Here is an 18,491-nt window from a genome sequence, read left to right as displayed (position 1 = left end):
CGAGGACCTCTATTTCAATTCCTTTTTCCCATTTAATGATTTGTGTGATCTTGAGCAAACCATTTAAACTTTTGGGTCTTCATTTTTTTAAATATCAAAAACTTTCACTATAAAGTTCAAGTCAACTATAATATTGTCATTTTTCTCCGAAGTGTATAAATGTGATGTTTTCCTATCATTATCTAATCTCTAAAGCATCATATTAAAAATACATTAGTGTTAATATGAATGCTTTCCACACATTCTAAGCTCAAATTATCACAGGACAGTTGGGAGTTGTCAAAATATAAACATTTGCAATAAATCCTTATATCTCATAAATAAAACAAATAGAACGTTCATACTCCATTTAATAATTTATTGAATTTCTTTTCCCTGTTTGTTAATATCCATGGATTATAATAAATGCCAAAATGGCAAAGGAAAATTTAAGTAAAATCTCTAAAATATCGGGCCACATGGAACTTCATCTCTTGATCATGATAAAGTTTATTTTCAATTGATTGCAGCTTATTTGATTTAGATATAGCTTTAGTCACTTCTTAGTAAAACAATCTTTGGAGGAAAAGTATAATTCTTCCCCCATATTTATGTATGTCCTTTTCTAAAGACAAACTAAATCAAAATTTATGTATCAACATCCCAATAACATCCCCTTTTTCTTATTACTACATTCACAATAGTCTATAAATATGACTGTAGGATAAGATTGCAAATTTTAGGCTTGTTTATATCACTTACTGATCTGGTATGCTAGTTACCAGAATGCAATATACCAGAAACGGAATAGCTTTTAAAAAAGGGAATTTAATAAGTTGTTAGTTTACAGTTCTAAGGCTGAGGAAATGTCCCAATTAAAACAAATCTATAGAGATATCCAATCTAAGGCATGCAGGGAAAGATAGGTTGGTTTAAGAAGGCTGATGAAGCTCAGGGTCTCTCTCTCATTTGTAAGGGCACATGGTGAACACAGCATCATCTGCTAGCTTTCTCTCCTGGCTTCATGCTTCATGAAGCTCCCTGGGAGGCATTTTCCTTCTTCATCTCCAGAGGTCGCTGGCTGGTGGACTCGCTGCTTCTCTTGGCTATGTCGTTCTCTGCTCTCTCAGAATCTCCTGACTTTCTCTCTTGTCATTCGCTAGCTTTTTACAAAGTGCTTCTTCTTTTAATGAATTCCAGCAAAACCAATCAAGACCCACCTGGAATGGGTGGAATCTAATCTAGTCTAACACTCACCCTTGAGTGAGTCACATCTCCATGGAGGTTATCTAATTAAAGTTTCCACATACAGTACTGAATAGGGATTAGAAGAAACTGTTGCTCCCACAAAATGGGATTAGGATTAAAACATGCCTTTTCTAGGGTGCATAAACCTTTTCAAACCAGCACACTTACATTAATCAAATCTTCTAGTATATATAAAAGAATTTATGTCACAACATCACTCTGCTCAGATGACCAGTGTTTGTAAAGAATAAAATGTTTAAAATATATACAAAAAGATACTACAGCAAAAGAAGAATCAGTTATCTTTAATACTCATTTTGAGTTTCCGTTATGGTGGGGAAATAATACAGGTCAGAGATGCAGATGGACAAAAAGAATTTTAAGGGAAATATGTCACTATAATGTTTACGCATGTCCATTCTTCACCATTATAAATTAGCCTAACTTTATCCTCTCCAATATTAATCAGTCTTTCAAGTTAATATCATTTCATGTCCAAATTATTTCTTTGCTTTAAACTTCATACTATATTAAAATGCATCAAATATATCATTACTTAGACCCATCCAGCAGAAGGAAATTTTCCCAGGAATTTTCTTTTTTTTTAAACAGCTGTGAACAGAACAGATAAAATCTCCTGCCCTTAGGAAACATAGATTCTAGGTGGGGAAACAGGTAACGAAAATCTATATTGTCAATCTATATTGTCGGGGAAAGAAAGCAGAGTCTAGAGTACTAGTGCTGTGGGGAGGGATGTGCTTTTTCAATTGTGAATGGAGTGGTCAACATACGCATCAAGGGACGTCTCAGCAAACACTGCACAAAGACGTCAAGCAGGAGCACAGTTCTCGTGGGAAGAGCCTTCCAGACACAGGAAGCAGTCAATACAAAGGCCCTGAGTTATGGCTGAGTTGCAAGGAGGCCCATGTGGACATAGTAAGAAGAGCAGAGTAGTGCCTTATAAGATCAAAAAGGCTTCCAGTGCATGCCCATGCAAAAAAAAAAAAAAAAAATCAAAAGATTTACAGTGGCTGGGGGTACAGGGCCTTGGAGATCATGGTGAGAACTTAAGCTTTTTGCTTCAGAAAATAAAAAGGGGACCTGGTAGAGGGCTTGGGACAGGGGCAGGCAGTGGTTTGACTTATGCTTTGAAAGAGTCATTGCTATGTAGAGAATCGACATTCAGGAATGAAAATAGAAGCAAAAGAAAATGAGTTGGTATTGCAATAATTTAGGCAAGAGGAAGAGAGAGAGAGAGATAGAATACTTATCGAGCCCGAGTATTAACCATGGAGTTTATAAATGGTTGGATTCTGGTATATTTTAAAAGTAAAGCTAAAAGCATTTCCTAACAGATTAGGGTCTGAGAATAAGGCAGATATCAAGGATGGATCAAAGTGTTTTTATTTTCATTTTTGTTCTGTTTTGTGTGGTTGGCCAGCTAGATTTGATGTTTTGATTTTTTAAAATTTTTCCTCTTCAATGCATTGAATTCCCATTCGCTGGGATGGTCAGTTTAGTTAGGAAGTTCAGGAGTTTGCTCTCGACATATTAGGTTTAAAATATCTATTAAATTACCAACATAGAACTTGAGACGCCATAGCCTTTGTTGCTTCGTTTATAAAAATGGGTAATAAGTAGTATCAATTGCAAAATGTTGATTATGAAAATCAACAGAAGTTATACCTGGAAAACCCTTACCTAGCCTTGTTCATGGCATGTGTGTTAGTTAGATTCAGTTGTCAACTTGGCCAGGTGAGCATACCTAGTCTTGTTGCTGCGGACATAAGCCAATGGTATGTGAACCTCATCTGTTGCTAATTACATCTGCAGTCGGCTAGGAGGCGTGTCTGCTGCAATGAGTGAGGTTTGACTTAATTGGCTGGTGCTTAAATGAGAGAACGCAATGTAGCACAGCCTAGCAGCTCGGCATTCCTCATCTCAGCATTAGCAGCTCAGCCCAGGCCTTTGGAGATGCAGAAAGCAGTCACCCCGGGGAAAGTTGTTGGAACCCAGGGGCCTGGAGAGAAGGCCAGCAGAGACCATCCTGTGCCTTCCATGTAAGAAAGAACCTCAGTGGAAAGTTAGCTGTCTTTCCTCTGAGGAACCAACAAAATAAATCCCCTTTTATTAAAAGCCAATCCGTCTCTGGTGTGTTGCATTCCGGCAGCTAGCAAACTAGAACAGCATGTCATAAGGATCTTATAAATGTTAACATAGTATTGCATGTGTATCTGTGGTCCTTCACCCTACCAGGCCCAACACCCTCTTTTACTATTTTGAAATGAAACTTATAAATAATGAAAACTGTCTACATGCTTAACAACATAAAGTCTTACCTATAATTTAAAATAGATATAAAAGAAAAGTCATTTTCAGAAAGGAACATAATTTATTTAGAATAAAATAATATGTTTTTCAAAATGTTCATGCTTACATATAACTACACTATGAGGAAACAGATACTCCACCTATTAATAATGAATGTGATAGATTAAAGGGAAATTAAAAAGATTAGAATTCATTCCATAAAAGAAATGAAACATTTTCAGGAAAAATGAAAGAACAGAGATAGACAATAGGGCAAAAATTACTACTAGCTTAAGAAATACCAGATAAGTATCACACATATAAATGAGAGTGGAATAAATGTAAATAACACAAAGATGCCATGAGAAGACTAATTACAGACTACTAAAGTAGAAAAAATGATGAGTCATATTCTTGTAAAACAGTTTTTACTTATAAACCAAAATGATTCGGAATGACCTTGAATAGTTTAAGAACGTCTCAGAAAACTGTCCTCATCATGTGATTTCGCAGTCCTCAGTACTTTAAAAGAGACCACATATTTAAACAGGCAGTGGAAAATGGAAGACGAATTGGAGATAAAGTGAGAAGTTAAGAGAAGTTGTGTGGCAGACCTTTAGCAGCAGTGACAGACAACAGATAACTGCCGCCCCCACATAATCTTAAGAAATAATCTTCTATAGACAAAAAGTCTATAATCATAGACTTTTTATCATAGTGCTATGAGACTGCAAAGTAAGCAGGGTAGAAATAATGTAATATATTTAAAAATAATATAGATAAGGAAATCAAATACAGTTCTGGGTTTCAAAAATCTCTGCTAATTTAAAAATATTTGGTTCTAAGTTTAACAGATATTTTTCTTTTAAATGTCAATAAAATTTATTATTTTTGTTTTTTTTTGGTAGCTGAACTACTGGACTGAAATCTCTTTCAGTTAATTCTTTAGTTGCAAATGCTATGATTCATTGAAAGAACAATATTCTCCAAGTGAATATACAATAAATTTGAGAACATATTTTCATTCCATTTAAGTGCTCCTTTTCTTAACAAACTTCCTCTTTAGTCCTGGACTGTTTGAAATATTTATTCTAAATTTTATATTTTTTATGGGTTTAATCTTCCCGTGTATTTGAAAATCATACCAGACAGAAGACTGTCCATTGTCGCACAGGAAATACAGCATCTTTAGGTCCTGCCCAGGACACACCAGTAGCATTTGATCTCAGTTACTGCAACAACCTCAAATGCCCTCACACGTCTAAAGGATGCTCCCACTGGGACCACTCCTCTGGGTAAACGGAGTAGAGGTGTTTTGTCTTTAAAGTAAAGGAAGAAGCTCTGCCAGCTGTACAAGCGATTGCCGGTTGTTCATTGAATATCCATTACTTTGACAGAGCATAGAAAACACGTAGTTGAATATACAGTTCTTTGAGTTAAAGTTGGCAAATCATTTCTCAGTTTTCAACTGGGAATGATAAGAATGTGCGGAGGCATAATTTAATGTGTATAAAGTATATCATTAATTCAATGAAACGCCTTTACTCTTGACAATAGTTGATAATACTGCTGTACCACAATAATCTTCATCCAAACACAATGGAGGTTGATATTCTTCAGTCAGGGGCCAACAAACACGGGATTAATGTTAGTTACCATTCATAGATGACTTGCTATGTAACAAGCATTCATTCTGATGGACAGTTTGCATGTCGTATAAGTCAGGAGCCCATCATTCTGACCGCAATCAGGAAGCTCATCTCAGTGGCAGCAGCTCTCATCATCATCCTCAGCCTACAGAAGACGGGCACCAAAGAGCTTTTCAAGGCTGTATGTGCCCCCCCACTTTCCATTGCTTAACTGAAGGAAGAGTTAGTTTTTTCAGCCTCTCTCAGGTGAAATGGTCAGGAGCGCCGATGATAAACTTCACTTCCTATTTGTCTAAGCCTCTAGATTCTTTCGTCTATGCTACACCAGGGAAGTTTTGGCATCCTATGCTCAGTAGTGATAGGCACTGTGGGCTAAGGGTTTCAGTCAGCCATTCAAGCAAACTTCTCAGACTAATAAATAAATTAAAAATTTCGGTTCGTGTGCCATATCTATAAATAGGAGCAAACGATGCATTCATTCTTCCTTGGAATTTATAAATTCATTCCTGCGTGTTTTTATTGAGATTCTGCATATAAAAAATTTAAATGTTGTAGAATGCTTCTGTAATTCTGCTCGAGTATATAATGCCTATTCCTAAGTCAGATTTTGCATTTATCCCTACTGGTACATGCTGAGAACCAACGCTAGTTGCAGATGTAAAGGCAATGAGAGAGGATCAGAATAAGTCTTGGCAAAAATCCACTTCCTTTTGTAAGGCAGCTACCTTATGTGAGTCATTGTGGGATTAAAGGAGTGTGAGTGACACAATCAAGTGGGAAGGGGTTGAGCTGGAAGGGGAGACTCGGGAACACAGGATTTGCAGATTTTTTACTTTATTTTAATATTTGTATTAGGATCCTGCCCCTTTCTAATTCTTGCCCCAATATTCACAAAAGAGACTTATTATTTAACTTCTCAAATGTGCATATTTAAAGTATAGATCTGACTTTCAGCTATACTTTCATACAAAAAAACAGAGATTTATTTCAGCTGATTTATTTCTGACTTTCAGCTATCCTTTCATCCAAAAAAATAGAGATTTATTTAAGCTGGTCTCTTAGTCAATGTTCCTCATATATATAGACACATATGTTTGAGTCTCTGGGGAATCTTGACTGATAGATCACCTTAAATCAATATATATGTGTATAGTTACAGCAATTGTGAGGGCTGGCAAAACCAAACTCTACATGGCAGGTTGGAGGCTAGAAATTTTGACAAAAATGATGTTTTTGTCCTTAGTTTGAAGGAAGAAGCTGGAGAAGCTGGAAATTCCAGCAAGAGCCAATGTTGAAATAAAGACAAAAATTCTTTTGTCTTACATAGGCAACAAACTTCATTCAGCTCAGGCCATGTTTTGGCCCATGTTTGGTCATGTGCCTGTTAGAGCCCTTTCTAACCCCTTGAACTACAACTCTGAATTCAGGATCTCTGCTTAGAGGACCCATATCAATAAATACATCCTGACTCAAGTTTATGTTCCTGCCATCATTATCCCACACCCTAATACTCATTCCCACACATATTCCCCTATTTCTGTCTTTATAAATTGGAAGAACCATGTTGCTAGATGTTATACTTTGCTTGTGGCTTGATAGGTGGACTGGATCAAGATTAACAGTTACTTTAGAGACAGAGACCTGGGATCTTAGGAGTTCCTGGAGAATGTGTTTGTGGACTCTCTTCTCCCATAACTATAAATAAATAACACCTATAAGAAAAATTTATACCTCATTTTCATTACTCTTAATTTCAATACTTAAATATTTGCACAAATGTTCTCAAGAAGAATGTCACATTAGTTGATCTGAAATCAACCATGTTATTAAACCCATCATCTAGAAAGATCACTTTACTAGGGACCCTAATTTTTGTGTTTGAGACATATACTGCATTGTCTCTATTGTTATCTACGTAGAGATTCAAATTTGTTTATAAGCTATCTAAAAAGGCAAGTAGTATTTCATGTCAAAGTAAATTATCTAGGTGATACCACTGAATTTGGAACTTTGATAAATTTTTCAGGGGATTTTTCCAATGTCTAAAAGCTTCATCCATTACAACAAATCCAAATTCCATATAAATCAATTTGTTACCTCACATTTTTATCACTGATGGTTGGTCTTTAAAGAACCAAATTAAATTCCACCTGGGGATTTTATGGTTACATTCCCCTACTTACTTATCCTTCATTTCAAACTTACATGGAAGAAGGAAAATGCTCTAAGGTTTTTTATTATCACCCAGTTTGAAAATATTGCACTGGGTATTACCTCATGGGAGCATGTTTGGAAATGTGCTACATCTTCATTCATCATGTCCATGTCCATTGCTTCATTTTATGTTTAATTAAATTTGCCTGTTTAATAATATGGTAACTATTAGACCTCTGTAATGGTCTTGCAGTTCGCAAGAGTGATTGATATTAAGTAAGAGACTTAATACCCCTTCAGACAGTCATAATTTGTATTTGCACAGCAATCCACAGTTTGAAAAGTGCTTTTACATCGTTATTTTATTTGTTCTTGATGATAAAGTTGTAAGAAGACAGGGCTTGTGTCCATTTTACAGATGAGGACTTGATCTAACCTTCTTTGGCTGAAGTGTGGCGCTTTTTGCATAGGTCTAAAAGGGCAGCAGGAGGAAGTGGTCACCAGAACCCAGAGCCACTTGACGGGAGCTCTGAGCTTTGGTCAAGGGATGCAGTCAGTTCAGAGGAAGTGAGAGGGGAGGGAGCTGAGAGAATAATATCCTGTCCTCCTATTCCTCCAGACCTCTGTTTTCCTGCCCGTGGAGCAAGGGCACCCATACGTGGAGTCCCTTCAGGTCAGCATGCCAGACACACAGCAGGACGGAGAAAAGTGGAGAGCGGATCTGGAACAGCAAAGAGAGGTCATCAGGCTATTAATTGAAGGATAATACAAACAATTGTGTTCTGGTTGACAGCATCGCTGCTCTTTCTCAGTGTGTCCTTCATTCATCCACTCCCCCTTCCTGTGTCTTTTAACTTTCCACCCCAGCTTCTCCTTGGCATATGAACAGGCTCAAGTATTTCTCATTTAAATAAACACATTCTCCCCATGTTTGTTTTCTTTAGCCTGGTACTTAAGAGGACAGGCTAAGAAATTAGACCGACCTAGGTATGACTTCCATACTTATTTACCTCAGTTTACCTTTCTGAGCTTCAATTTCCTTATCTCTGAAGTGAGGATTTCACTGGAATTTCCACATGGGATTCTTCTGAATTTTAAGTGAGATACTGCATGTAAAGTATGGAGCATAATAAGTTTTCAATAAGCTACTGCTCCATACATTTCCTTTTTTCTGGCGTTAGTAGTTGAGTGTATAGTCTCTGGTTCTGGATTGCTTCATGATCTACCATTTACTAGCTTTATGACCTTTGGCCAAATTACTTAAACTTTCCATGCCTCAGTTTCCTCATGTATAAGCAAAATATGTCTAATAGGATTAAAGAATTTAGTATATGTAAAGTACTTAAAAGAGTTGGTACCTCTTAAGTATTATAATAAGGTGTTTGTCACCTCTTAATATCACTTCTCTGAATACCACTATTATCACCATTGTCAGAGTCAGGTTGGTAGAAAGAATAGTTTTAATTTACAATCACTACTTTCTTATCTCAACACACAACTGTCTAGCCTTAGCTCACCCCCCTCTCCTCACTGCCCTGAACAGTGTTATCAGAATTACCTTTTGTCCTCTATTTATAAAACCCAATAGCTTCTTTTTTCAGTTTTTATTTATGTTGAATTCTAAGTGACACCCACTATTTCTTTTCCACTCCTTCTTTCCTTTACACAATTCCATTCCTGGTTTTCTTTAAACCTCTGTTTTTCCTTTTTTGTCAAGCACCTTTGCATTGACTTCCTCTCCTGCACAAAATGTTGGCATTAGTCAGGAACTCTCTCATTAGCCCTTTCTTTTTCTCACTCTGAACATTATCGCTGGGTAACCCCAGCCATGACTGTGGCCTCATCATCTGAAATACAAATCAGCATCAGTAGTCCATCTCAGTGTCAAATCTCAGAGACAGGTTTTTTACATTTTCCAGGTGAAGGATTCACATACCTCATAATTGTTTCAGAATTTTGGCAATTTATAATTATTTAAGAAATTTTAAGTACGTTTCTGAAATTAAACTAGCCTGTAAACTACATAGGAGACCAACTCTGTTTAATTCACCAGTGTATCTCAGTGTCTATCAGTGCCCCAGGCAAATTTATAGCAGTCAGTTATTTTTGATAACTGATCATTGAACTGAATCTTGAATTGCAGAATTGAGTATTTACAACGATTTGCAAGTATCAACTTGAGTGCCTCAAAGGCCCCTGAACATATGTCCAGAAAGCAAACATTATATACCTTTTGTGGTCCTTGTATACTCCCATGGATTTATTGTTTGTGCTATTATTTGGGGAAAAGAAATTTCCTTTGCAACTTCTCCAACAAATTCTCTTAAAGTTACAGCCTAAATAAATAACAGATTTTAGAGCAAACTTAACTTCCCATTGGGCTATTGAAGTGATGATGATTGATATTGCTGATTGTTGCTTCAAATATAGCTTGGTGCACTGAAATATTTTTCCCTTTGCTTGCCATGAATAAAGCCTTTACTAACATTAACGTGTTACTTATAGATGGCAGGGGAAGTATATATTTAGCATAATTTGAATGCGTAACAGGAACTCCATTACTTTTTGACAAAGACATAGTGATAATCAAAACAAAACTTCTTTGTGGAGGCGTATGCTGAGCTCTTACATCTCCCTGGCTTCCAAGGCTATTCTTCCAGGGTCATGGCTCATTCCTCTGTCATCTGTCTGAAGAAAAAGGAGCAGCCCTAAGGCCTTCATCAACAGAGCCGGAAAGCCGATTTGAGACATCTATAGTGAGCTGAGTTCCAGCCTCCACCTTCCTCTACAACCTTGTCCTAATATTCCCTGAAATTAGGTTGAATGAAAGAAATTCCATTGTCTCACTTGAAATATCTTCCTGCTGCGTCTGCTCTTTGGTATAGAACTTACTGTATCATGACCCTCCTAGGTTTTTATAACTTTACTTACTTGAGCAATTTATACTTTATTAAACTAAAATGTCCATTACTAAAAGTTCATTTACCACTACCGTAATCATCATAATCATTCAAAAATATGCAAAACTGATAGTGCCTTTGCCATCTAAAAGTAAGATATTATTTTTAATGGAGATATCATTCCTAGTCTACTAAGAGTATAGAATTTCAATGCACTAAGTTATATAGAGGAAAGAATCAGCAATATCAATCATTCATAGTTCAGTGGAAAATCAGATTCATTCTAAAAATTTATTATTTATATTGTGATTTCAAGAAATCTTCTTAGAGAAGTTTTCTTTCCCCCAAATAATTGAACAAGCAAACACAAAAATGAAGGAACAGTATTCAATCACAATGACAGCTATTTTTAGCTTTTAGGTTTTCATGTTGAAGGAACATAAAATCTTCACATTTTTTTCTTTAGAAGATAAGTTTTTCTCAGGATCATGAAATCCGGGTAATATTTCAACAAAAGGCCTGGTATCAACTCTATACATAGGGGGATGATTTTGAGAATATTTATACCGTTTCATAATTAATCATGTCTACTTATATTTATATATATATATATGAGAATAGATGATAGATACAGATAGATTTGGATGACCAAATTTTTTTTGGTTTTTCCTCAATGGCAGGCACTGGGAATCAAACCCAGGTCTCCAGCATGGCAGATGAGAACTCTGCCTGCTGAGCCACCGTGGCTGGCCTGGATCAAATTTTATTTATTTCTCTATGGTAATGAATGTACTTGGTGCTTCTTGGTTTTTTTTTTTGTCTGCAATTTATTTTGATTTGCATTGAAAAAAAAGTCAAGTTAATTCATTTAGTAAATACTCTTTCAAATTTTAGAATTAAAAAGAGATGAACCGCAAAGTTTTCATATTTGCATTGATTGCTTTTAAATTTCTTCATAAAAACTTAGAGCTGTGTTCCTGCACTCAGCCCGGACTCTCTCAGGATTCTCCTTCCTGCCAAGATCAGCATGTTTTTTGGATGCTGTTAGTGTGCAAAGCTAAGGCATTTGGGATTTACTCGAAAATAAAAATAGCTCTGAACTTGTTCATATTCACCTGCTGTTCTCAAGATGAGAACACCCAGAAAAGCAATTTGGAACTGCATGAGACTTTTTTTTTTTAATTTAAGAAAATTATTATATTTAATGAAAGTATGTCAGCTCAATCCTGCACTAGAGGGAGAATCACTAAGCGTTAGACAATCATGTTCTTGTAGAAGTCTAATTTTTTTTTCTGCTTTTACCTGTCATTCATGTGTAACTTTAAGAATAAAACAGTAAGTACAATATATCACTTTGTTTTTTTCTCTGATATGAGATTCAACAAAATTTTGGTGGTTTCTAGGGAACGTATACCATTTCCAGGTCCTCTGTGAACACATATCTCCCTCAGAGTGATACGGGGTGGGAAGGGAAGGTTTTCGTTTTCATCGAGTCTATAGCATGCTAAGGCGAACATCTCCAACACCAAACATGTTTCCCACTAACCAGTTCCAGTATCCAAATGCCTATTAACAGAGTTCTTTTTGTGTTTTCTAGTCAGTAAGTTCTGGGCTCAAATCTATGTTCTCTTTTGAACTGTACAAAACTGGGCAAAATATTTCTCTAAGACTCAATGTCTTAATCTTTAAAATGGAGACAATATCGTATGTCCCATATGAGGCAGGCTAAACATAGAAAAGTCTCACAGACCCTGAGGCCCCTCCAGCCAGGTGCAGGGGGATGGAAACAGCCCACCTGATTGGTTCAGAGCCTTGAGAGGCTAATTTAAATCAGTAATTTGAATGTCTCTACAGCCTATTGCAATAGCCACTTACAATCCTTAATTTACATGCTTACTAGCCAATCCCAGTGCATCCCTTTCTCAACCCCCAGCTCCCTTTGTTTAAATGTTGAACAAGCCATTGCTCACCCTTTGAGTGGGTACTTATTTTCTCGTCAATAAACTTTTCTCACTTGCTTATATCTATTTGTCTCATTCTCAAATTCCATTTTGCAATGAGTTGGTGAGTCTAGGAGTTTCAATAACATCTTTCTCAAGGGAAGGGGAGCTTCGGTAACACCGCGGAGTTACTGTCTATACTAAATGAGATGATTTACGAATAGTATTTGGCTGTAGGTGCACACGAGCTTTTCTTTCTCTGTTGGATTATGCACTCAGCCTACACCTTGTTTGAAAGGGTCCCAGAATCTCCTCTATTACCATCTTAATAGTAAGTTTTTTCAAACCAGAAACCCTTCAGCAGAAAATGGAGAATGGAGAAAATCACTGAGATACTAGAGTGTGGGATTATAGTGAGGACTCAAAAGAGACTTTAAAAAATTTCCCTCTTGGGTCATTTAGATGCTCCTTCTAGAAGTTCTCTTCAATGCGCACTCAGAAAAGAAATGCACAGCATCTAACAGCTGAGCTCCCACTTTCTCCTCTATGTCTAAAATCAAACCATGAAGCAGCTTCACCTAATGAACGGAATAGATAATGGAGAATGCAACGTGACCTCCGATGTTATCTAAACTCTTTTTGGTTCGTGTTTACAAATCTGTCTTAAATTATGAGTCACTGATGACAGCATCAAATATTTTTCTGGCTTCCTCTTTCCATAGAGCTCTGCCACATATCTACAGAAGTGCTCTCTTGAAAGAAGAAAAATAAGACAGGTAAATGAAAAACTGTAACCACCAAAGAGTCAGAAAGTGTGCTTGGTGTAAAAATTGATAGGAAAAAAAAAAGAAAAAAACCCAACAAAAATGATAAGAGCCTATTACCTACTTTTAAAAAACATTCAAGTGTCTCAAATTTATTTCTGAAATTCAAACATCACTTTCTACTTTCAGAAAAAGCCCTGAAGTTTAGTGCAAACAAGCAGATGAGGAACCGTCTCTCCCCTTTAATCTGGTTAGCTTGTCTCTCCAAAGAATTTGCAAAGGTTAGGAACTATCACTTCTTTATATTTTACTGCGTTTAGTTGCGTTGGACAGCATTGCACGTCTTGCTGCTCTAAAATATAAAAACTCTTTTAGCCTCTGAAAACTTTCTTCGCATAGAATCTTTAGAAAGACTTAATATTTAAAAGAGATTAAAAACCGGAGTTTCTCCGAATGAAACAGCAAAGGGGTGGGGAGCGCCTCCCCTCCTCGCCCCAGGGCCCTACCGCCTGCAGCGGTTTGTGCACCTCAAATTTATGGACTTCTAAGGACAGGCCAAAATAAAGCAAACAAAAAGCCGAGGCAATCCTGATCAATACAGCTTTGCACACGCCCAGGAAAGATTTTCTCTTCGCTTTTCTCATGCCATGATCCACGTGACAATGGCTTGCCTGGTCTTTCAGTGCTATGCCCTAACAGAGCCAGCGCTAGAACTTCAGGGCAAGCACTTTCTGCTACACTCAGGCTGCACTGGCTAGAAGCAGCTTCTGTTTTGGGGGGATTTTGTATTTCAGCCATGCATAGCTGTCAGAGAGCTGCTTTGTTCCTTGGCAGATGGTCCAGTGGCTCTCCGGTAATCAATATATATCTGTTGGGAGCTTTTCTGTTCGAAGGTATTGACCCTGTTCTTCCTTCGGAGGCTGAATCTTGATGAGATGCATATTTTTCAAACAGTACTGCTATACTGCAGTATTACTGTAAAGCATTTTGCATCATGTGGAGGCTTGCAGAAAAGACATGAAATAAAAATGTGAAAAAAAGGAGCTCTGAAACTGTTGCAAACACTGCATTTCAAACACCTGCATTCCAAGGAAATATGCATATGTGGAATCTTTAAATAAGTATTTCAATTTGCCACATCACTTGGTATGAGCTGTTGTGTTGAGAAATGCTCAGATGTTTTTTAGATTTTCTTCTGTTCTTTAAGGGAAAATGATTTTCTGTCTCATATCACTTCATAATCATAATTTGAAGGGAGTCCCAACAGAGCTGTGATTTTCTAAGTAAATCTCTATGAAGTTTAAAACATATATCCCTTCTTTCAAGAAAAGAAAATGCTTCTTTGTACACATTCTTTTGCTTAAATTCTATTTTTAAAACATATACAGATTATATTAAAATGCTAGACATGGTATACCCATACAGGAATTGAGAAATTCATCATTACTGGGAACCACACAGCCAATGTTTATATACATAAAAACAAAATAGTAAATTGAAGCAACAATTTGAGAAATTCACATTTAAAATACTTTAAATACCTGGGTATTGAAAAAAAACAATTTTTAGCCTCAATTTTTAATTCTTTTCCTATGAAATGATTTGCCTCATATTAAGAATATATTTGTATTTTCTATTTTAATATTTGACAAACAAGTGTTGTGTAATATCAGTTTGAGTTTTTTTACCTAAACTTCTCATAGCAATATTGATATATTTTTCAAAAAGAGAAAAACACGTTGTTTCTGTCTTGCTATGCAATGTTCACATTGACAGTATATGAAAAAAACTGTTCTCATGTATATACAGAAGTCACGTGTTACTTACCAGTTTATTTGTTTCCTTTCCATTTTATAATAGGCTGTTAATGTCATTTATTGATCTATAGGACTATACCTGCTAAGTAATAAGGATATTAACCTTCATCAGAAAATTGCAAATATTTTAAATATATTTTGTATATAATTGAACTGTTTAATGATGCTTTTACCACCTAATACTTAGATAATCACCTAATTAAAGAAAAATATAATTTACACACAGTCTATTTCCACCAAACGTACACTTTTGCCTACCCCCTCCTCTCCAGCTCCTGGTAGCCGCCAATCTACTTTTTATCTCTGTGAATTTGCTATTTCTAGATGTCTTTTCTCAGTGACATCATGCAATATTTGTCCCAATGTGTTTTGGCTTATCTCACTAATCACAGTATTTTCAAGGATCTTCCATGTTGTAGCATGTCTCCAAATTTCAATCTTTCTTATAGCCGAGTAGTATTGTGTGTATGTGCCGCATTTTGTTTATCCATTCTTGTCGATGGACACAGATTGCTTTCACCGTTTTGTTACTATAAAATAATGCTGCTATAAACAATAGTATACATCTATCTGTTCAAGACCCAGTTTTTGCTTTCTTTGGGCATATACCTAGAAGAAGAATTGCTGGATCAAATGGCAATTCTATATCTAAATTTGTATATATATCTAACTTTTTGAGGAATCACCATGCAACTCTTCCACTGCCACTGTACCATTTTACATTCCCACCAAACATGCAGGAGTATTCCAATTTCTCCTACTTCTCTCCAGAATTTGTATTTTTGCATTTTTTTTTAATAAGAGCCATCTTTACTGGTGTGAAGTGGTATCTATTTCATGTATGTTTTTTTATTGGAAATTCCCTAATGGCTAATGATTTTGAGCAACTTTTCATTTTTTTTTTACATGGGCAGGCACTGGGAATCGAACCTGGGTCCTCTGGCATGGCAGGCAAGCACTCTGCTTGCTAAGCCACCATGGCCCGCCCAACTTTTCATTTATTTATTGCTCATTTGTATATCTTCTTTGGAAAAATGTCAATTCAAGTCCTTTGTTCATTTTTTAATTGGGTTGTTTGTCTTTTTATTTGTTGAGCAGTATAAGTTTTCTTATATATTTTGGATATTAAGTCCTTATTTGATATGTGGTTTGCAACTATTATCTCCACTTCTGCAGATTGTCTTTATACTTTCTGAGTAATTCCTTTGATATGCAAATATTTTTAATTTTGAGGAAGGTAAATTTATCTATTGTTTCTTTTGTTGTTCTGGCTTTTGGTGCCATGACTAAGAATCCGTTACCAAACTCTGATATCTTCCAATTTTTTTTTTTCAACTTTTGGTTGGGCATCATGGTGGGGGAAGTCCTTCTCCCATGGCAAAAGTTGTGATACAACCCACCCACATTTTAAACTTTTCTCTAATATTTTTTTATTGTTTCATTTTTTGTACTTAAATAATTTCTCCAAATATAAGTTTTTATATAAGGATGATGTAAATAAATACGTTTTCTCTAAATTACGGAAAATTGGGTATTGTTATACCCATTCATCTATTACAGAAAAAAACGAAAAATAATAGTTTCCTGGCAGTATTCTCTCTATACAAAATGTACATTTTATTCAATTAATGTAGAATGCAGATACTTCTATCTATTATTATTCACCTGTTAAATTGATCCAATTTTTGCCTAATCCTTACCTATCATTGCACCATATCAAAAATAAAACAAAGAGGTGACTCCAAGTAAATCACTTTTTTTAAATGAGAGGTTGGAAATATTTGACATTAATCAGTGATGAATTCAAAGTATCTCATCATATAGTGTATCCCAAACACATGCTCTTCCTCCTTTGTCTCTCTAATAGTCAGAGCTGTACCATTTTGGCTGTTCAAGCTTGAACACACTGATTCATTTTCAATATTTCTCTTTCTTGTACTCCCCATATACATATATATATTCAATTCTCAATTGATTTTATTTTCTTTAAAGCTTTCTTTAAAGTAAAAATTCTATTTATATTTTCTATTTTAAAAATATTTTTCTATTATCTCTTGCTTACACAATTGCCCAATCTCTTTTCATGTATAATTTATTATCCTCTCTATTATAAAGTTAATTTCTTAGGGCATAACTATGAGCAGAATCATACACACATACCCACAGTCAAAAACTTTCTCTGGTACCTTACGGTCAACAGAATAAAATAATAATTAGGTCATAGTCTATTCTCAGTCACTTTCTTCTATTATATCTGTATAATTGCAACAAACCCTTTATTTACATTTTCTCAAGTAAGCACTGTATTTTATCCACTTAGGACCTAATCAGGTATATCTCGATTATATACCGTTAATTTAGAATACTCTTTATTTCATCTCTGATACAATAATATGAACCATCTTTGGATGCCCAATTCATATTCAACTTTATAACTTGAAAGTTCTCATTATTTATCTCAGCAGGAAAAAAAATCTATCCTCTGCATTTTATCTGAAACAGAAAATTTGTCAAGGTATGCCTTATCTTCACTATCTCCATACATGCTTTATCTCCCCTCTGTATGCTATGAACTCCTTAAACATAGGAAACGTGCTTCATTTATCACTTTCACTCATCTGTGCTCAGCACAGTTTCTAATAAGTACTTGTGGAATGTTTGTTGAGTTGAATTATTTAAATGCATATAAAATGCCTAAACTAACACAGTGCCTTTATTAGTTCCTTCTTACCCATAGTAACTACATTTCATTAAAAGTGCTTTAGATCTTACTTATGCAGCATAGAAGCTAAACTGACCTATATTTATGACTAAGAATTACTTCTAGAGGACCTCTTTTGTTGCTCAGATGTGGCTTCTCGCTCTTTAAGCTCAACTCTGCAAATAAAATCATTACCTTGCTCCCTACATGGGACATGACACTCAGGGGTGAAAGTCTCCCTGGCAACATGGGATATGACTCCCAGAGATGAGCCTGGCCCTGGAACCATGGGATTGACAATGACTTCTTGACCAAAAGGAGGAAAAGAACTATGAGAAATAAGGTATCAGTGGCTGAGAGAGTTCAAATAGGGTTGAGGGGCTACTCTGGAGGTTACTTTTATGCAAGTTTCAGCTAGATATTGCTATTTATCATGGTTTGCCAAACCCCAACCCAAACCATTCCTACCAACCCTAAAGAACACCTAGGACTTCATATGAAACTCTACAAAGGTTCCATGCACTGTGATCACTTTCCAGAAACCACACAACCTCCTGATGGGTTCCTAGGCCAGATAAGTCCTGAAAGCCAGAGGGGCCAGCCTCTCCAGAACATCAACTAGTTCTATCCCCATCCCATATTGACAACACTTTCCAACATGAAAAAGTTAGAGTAGCTCAAATATCCCTAAAGATTGGGAAAAAGATCACAGGAGAATGTGGAGTTATAACAATAGGATTTAACAAGTGAAAATGACTGCTGAATCATTATATTGATATTTCTTTCAGTCTCCAGTGTTTTGGAACAGCCGAAAGTAAAAACTGTGGAAATGTAACCCATACCAAACTCTGGAGTCTGTTCTATAACTAATTGTTGTAGTGTGCTTTGAAATTTATTGCTTTTTTAAAATATGTATATATATATATCACTTTTTATAATAAAAAAAATTGACTTAGCTCTGTACCTTAGCGACTCTACCTAGCTTGGCTAAGTAAGAGAACTGGCTCTCCACTTTATGGAATCTTTCTT

The 18,491-nt window shown here is 35.9% G+C and overlaps 1 protein-coding gene across 1 annotated transcript in view; it reads right to left on the bottom strand.

The window, feature by feature from the left end:
* Nucleotides 1–7,690: 7,690 nt before the first annotated feature.
* RPL10L (ribosomal protein L10 like) overlaps nt 7,691–18,491 on the bottom strand; it is a 35,344-nt gene continuing 24,543 nt past the window's right edge. The window contains exon 3 of the mRNA XM_077126845.1: nt 7,691–8,061. Coding sequence (XP_076982960.1) covers nt 7,948–8,061 — 114 coding nt within the window. The 3' untranslated portion in view covers nt 7,691–7,947. The remainder of the gene's footprint in view (nt 8,062–18,491) is intronic.

The sequence above is a fragment of the Tamandua tetradactyla genome, chromosome 14 (assembly GCF_023851605.1).
Source record: "Tamandua tetradactyla isolate mTamTet1 chromosome 14, mTamTet1.pri, whole genome shotgun sequence".
NCBI lineage: Eukaryota > Metazoa > Chordata > Mammalia > Pilosa > Myrmecophagidae > Tamandua > Tamandua tetradactyla.
This window is presented reverse-complemented; position numbering and strand designations above follow the sequence as displayed.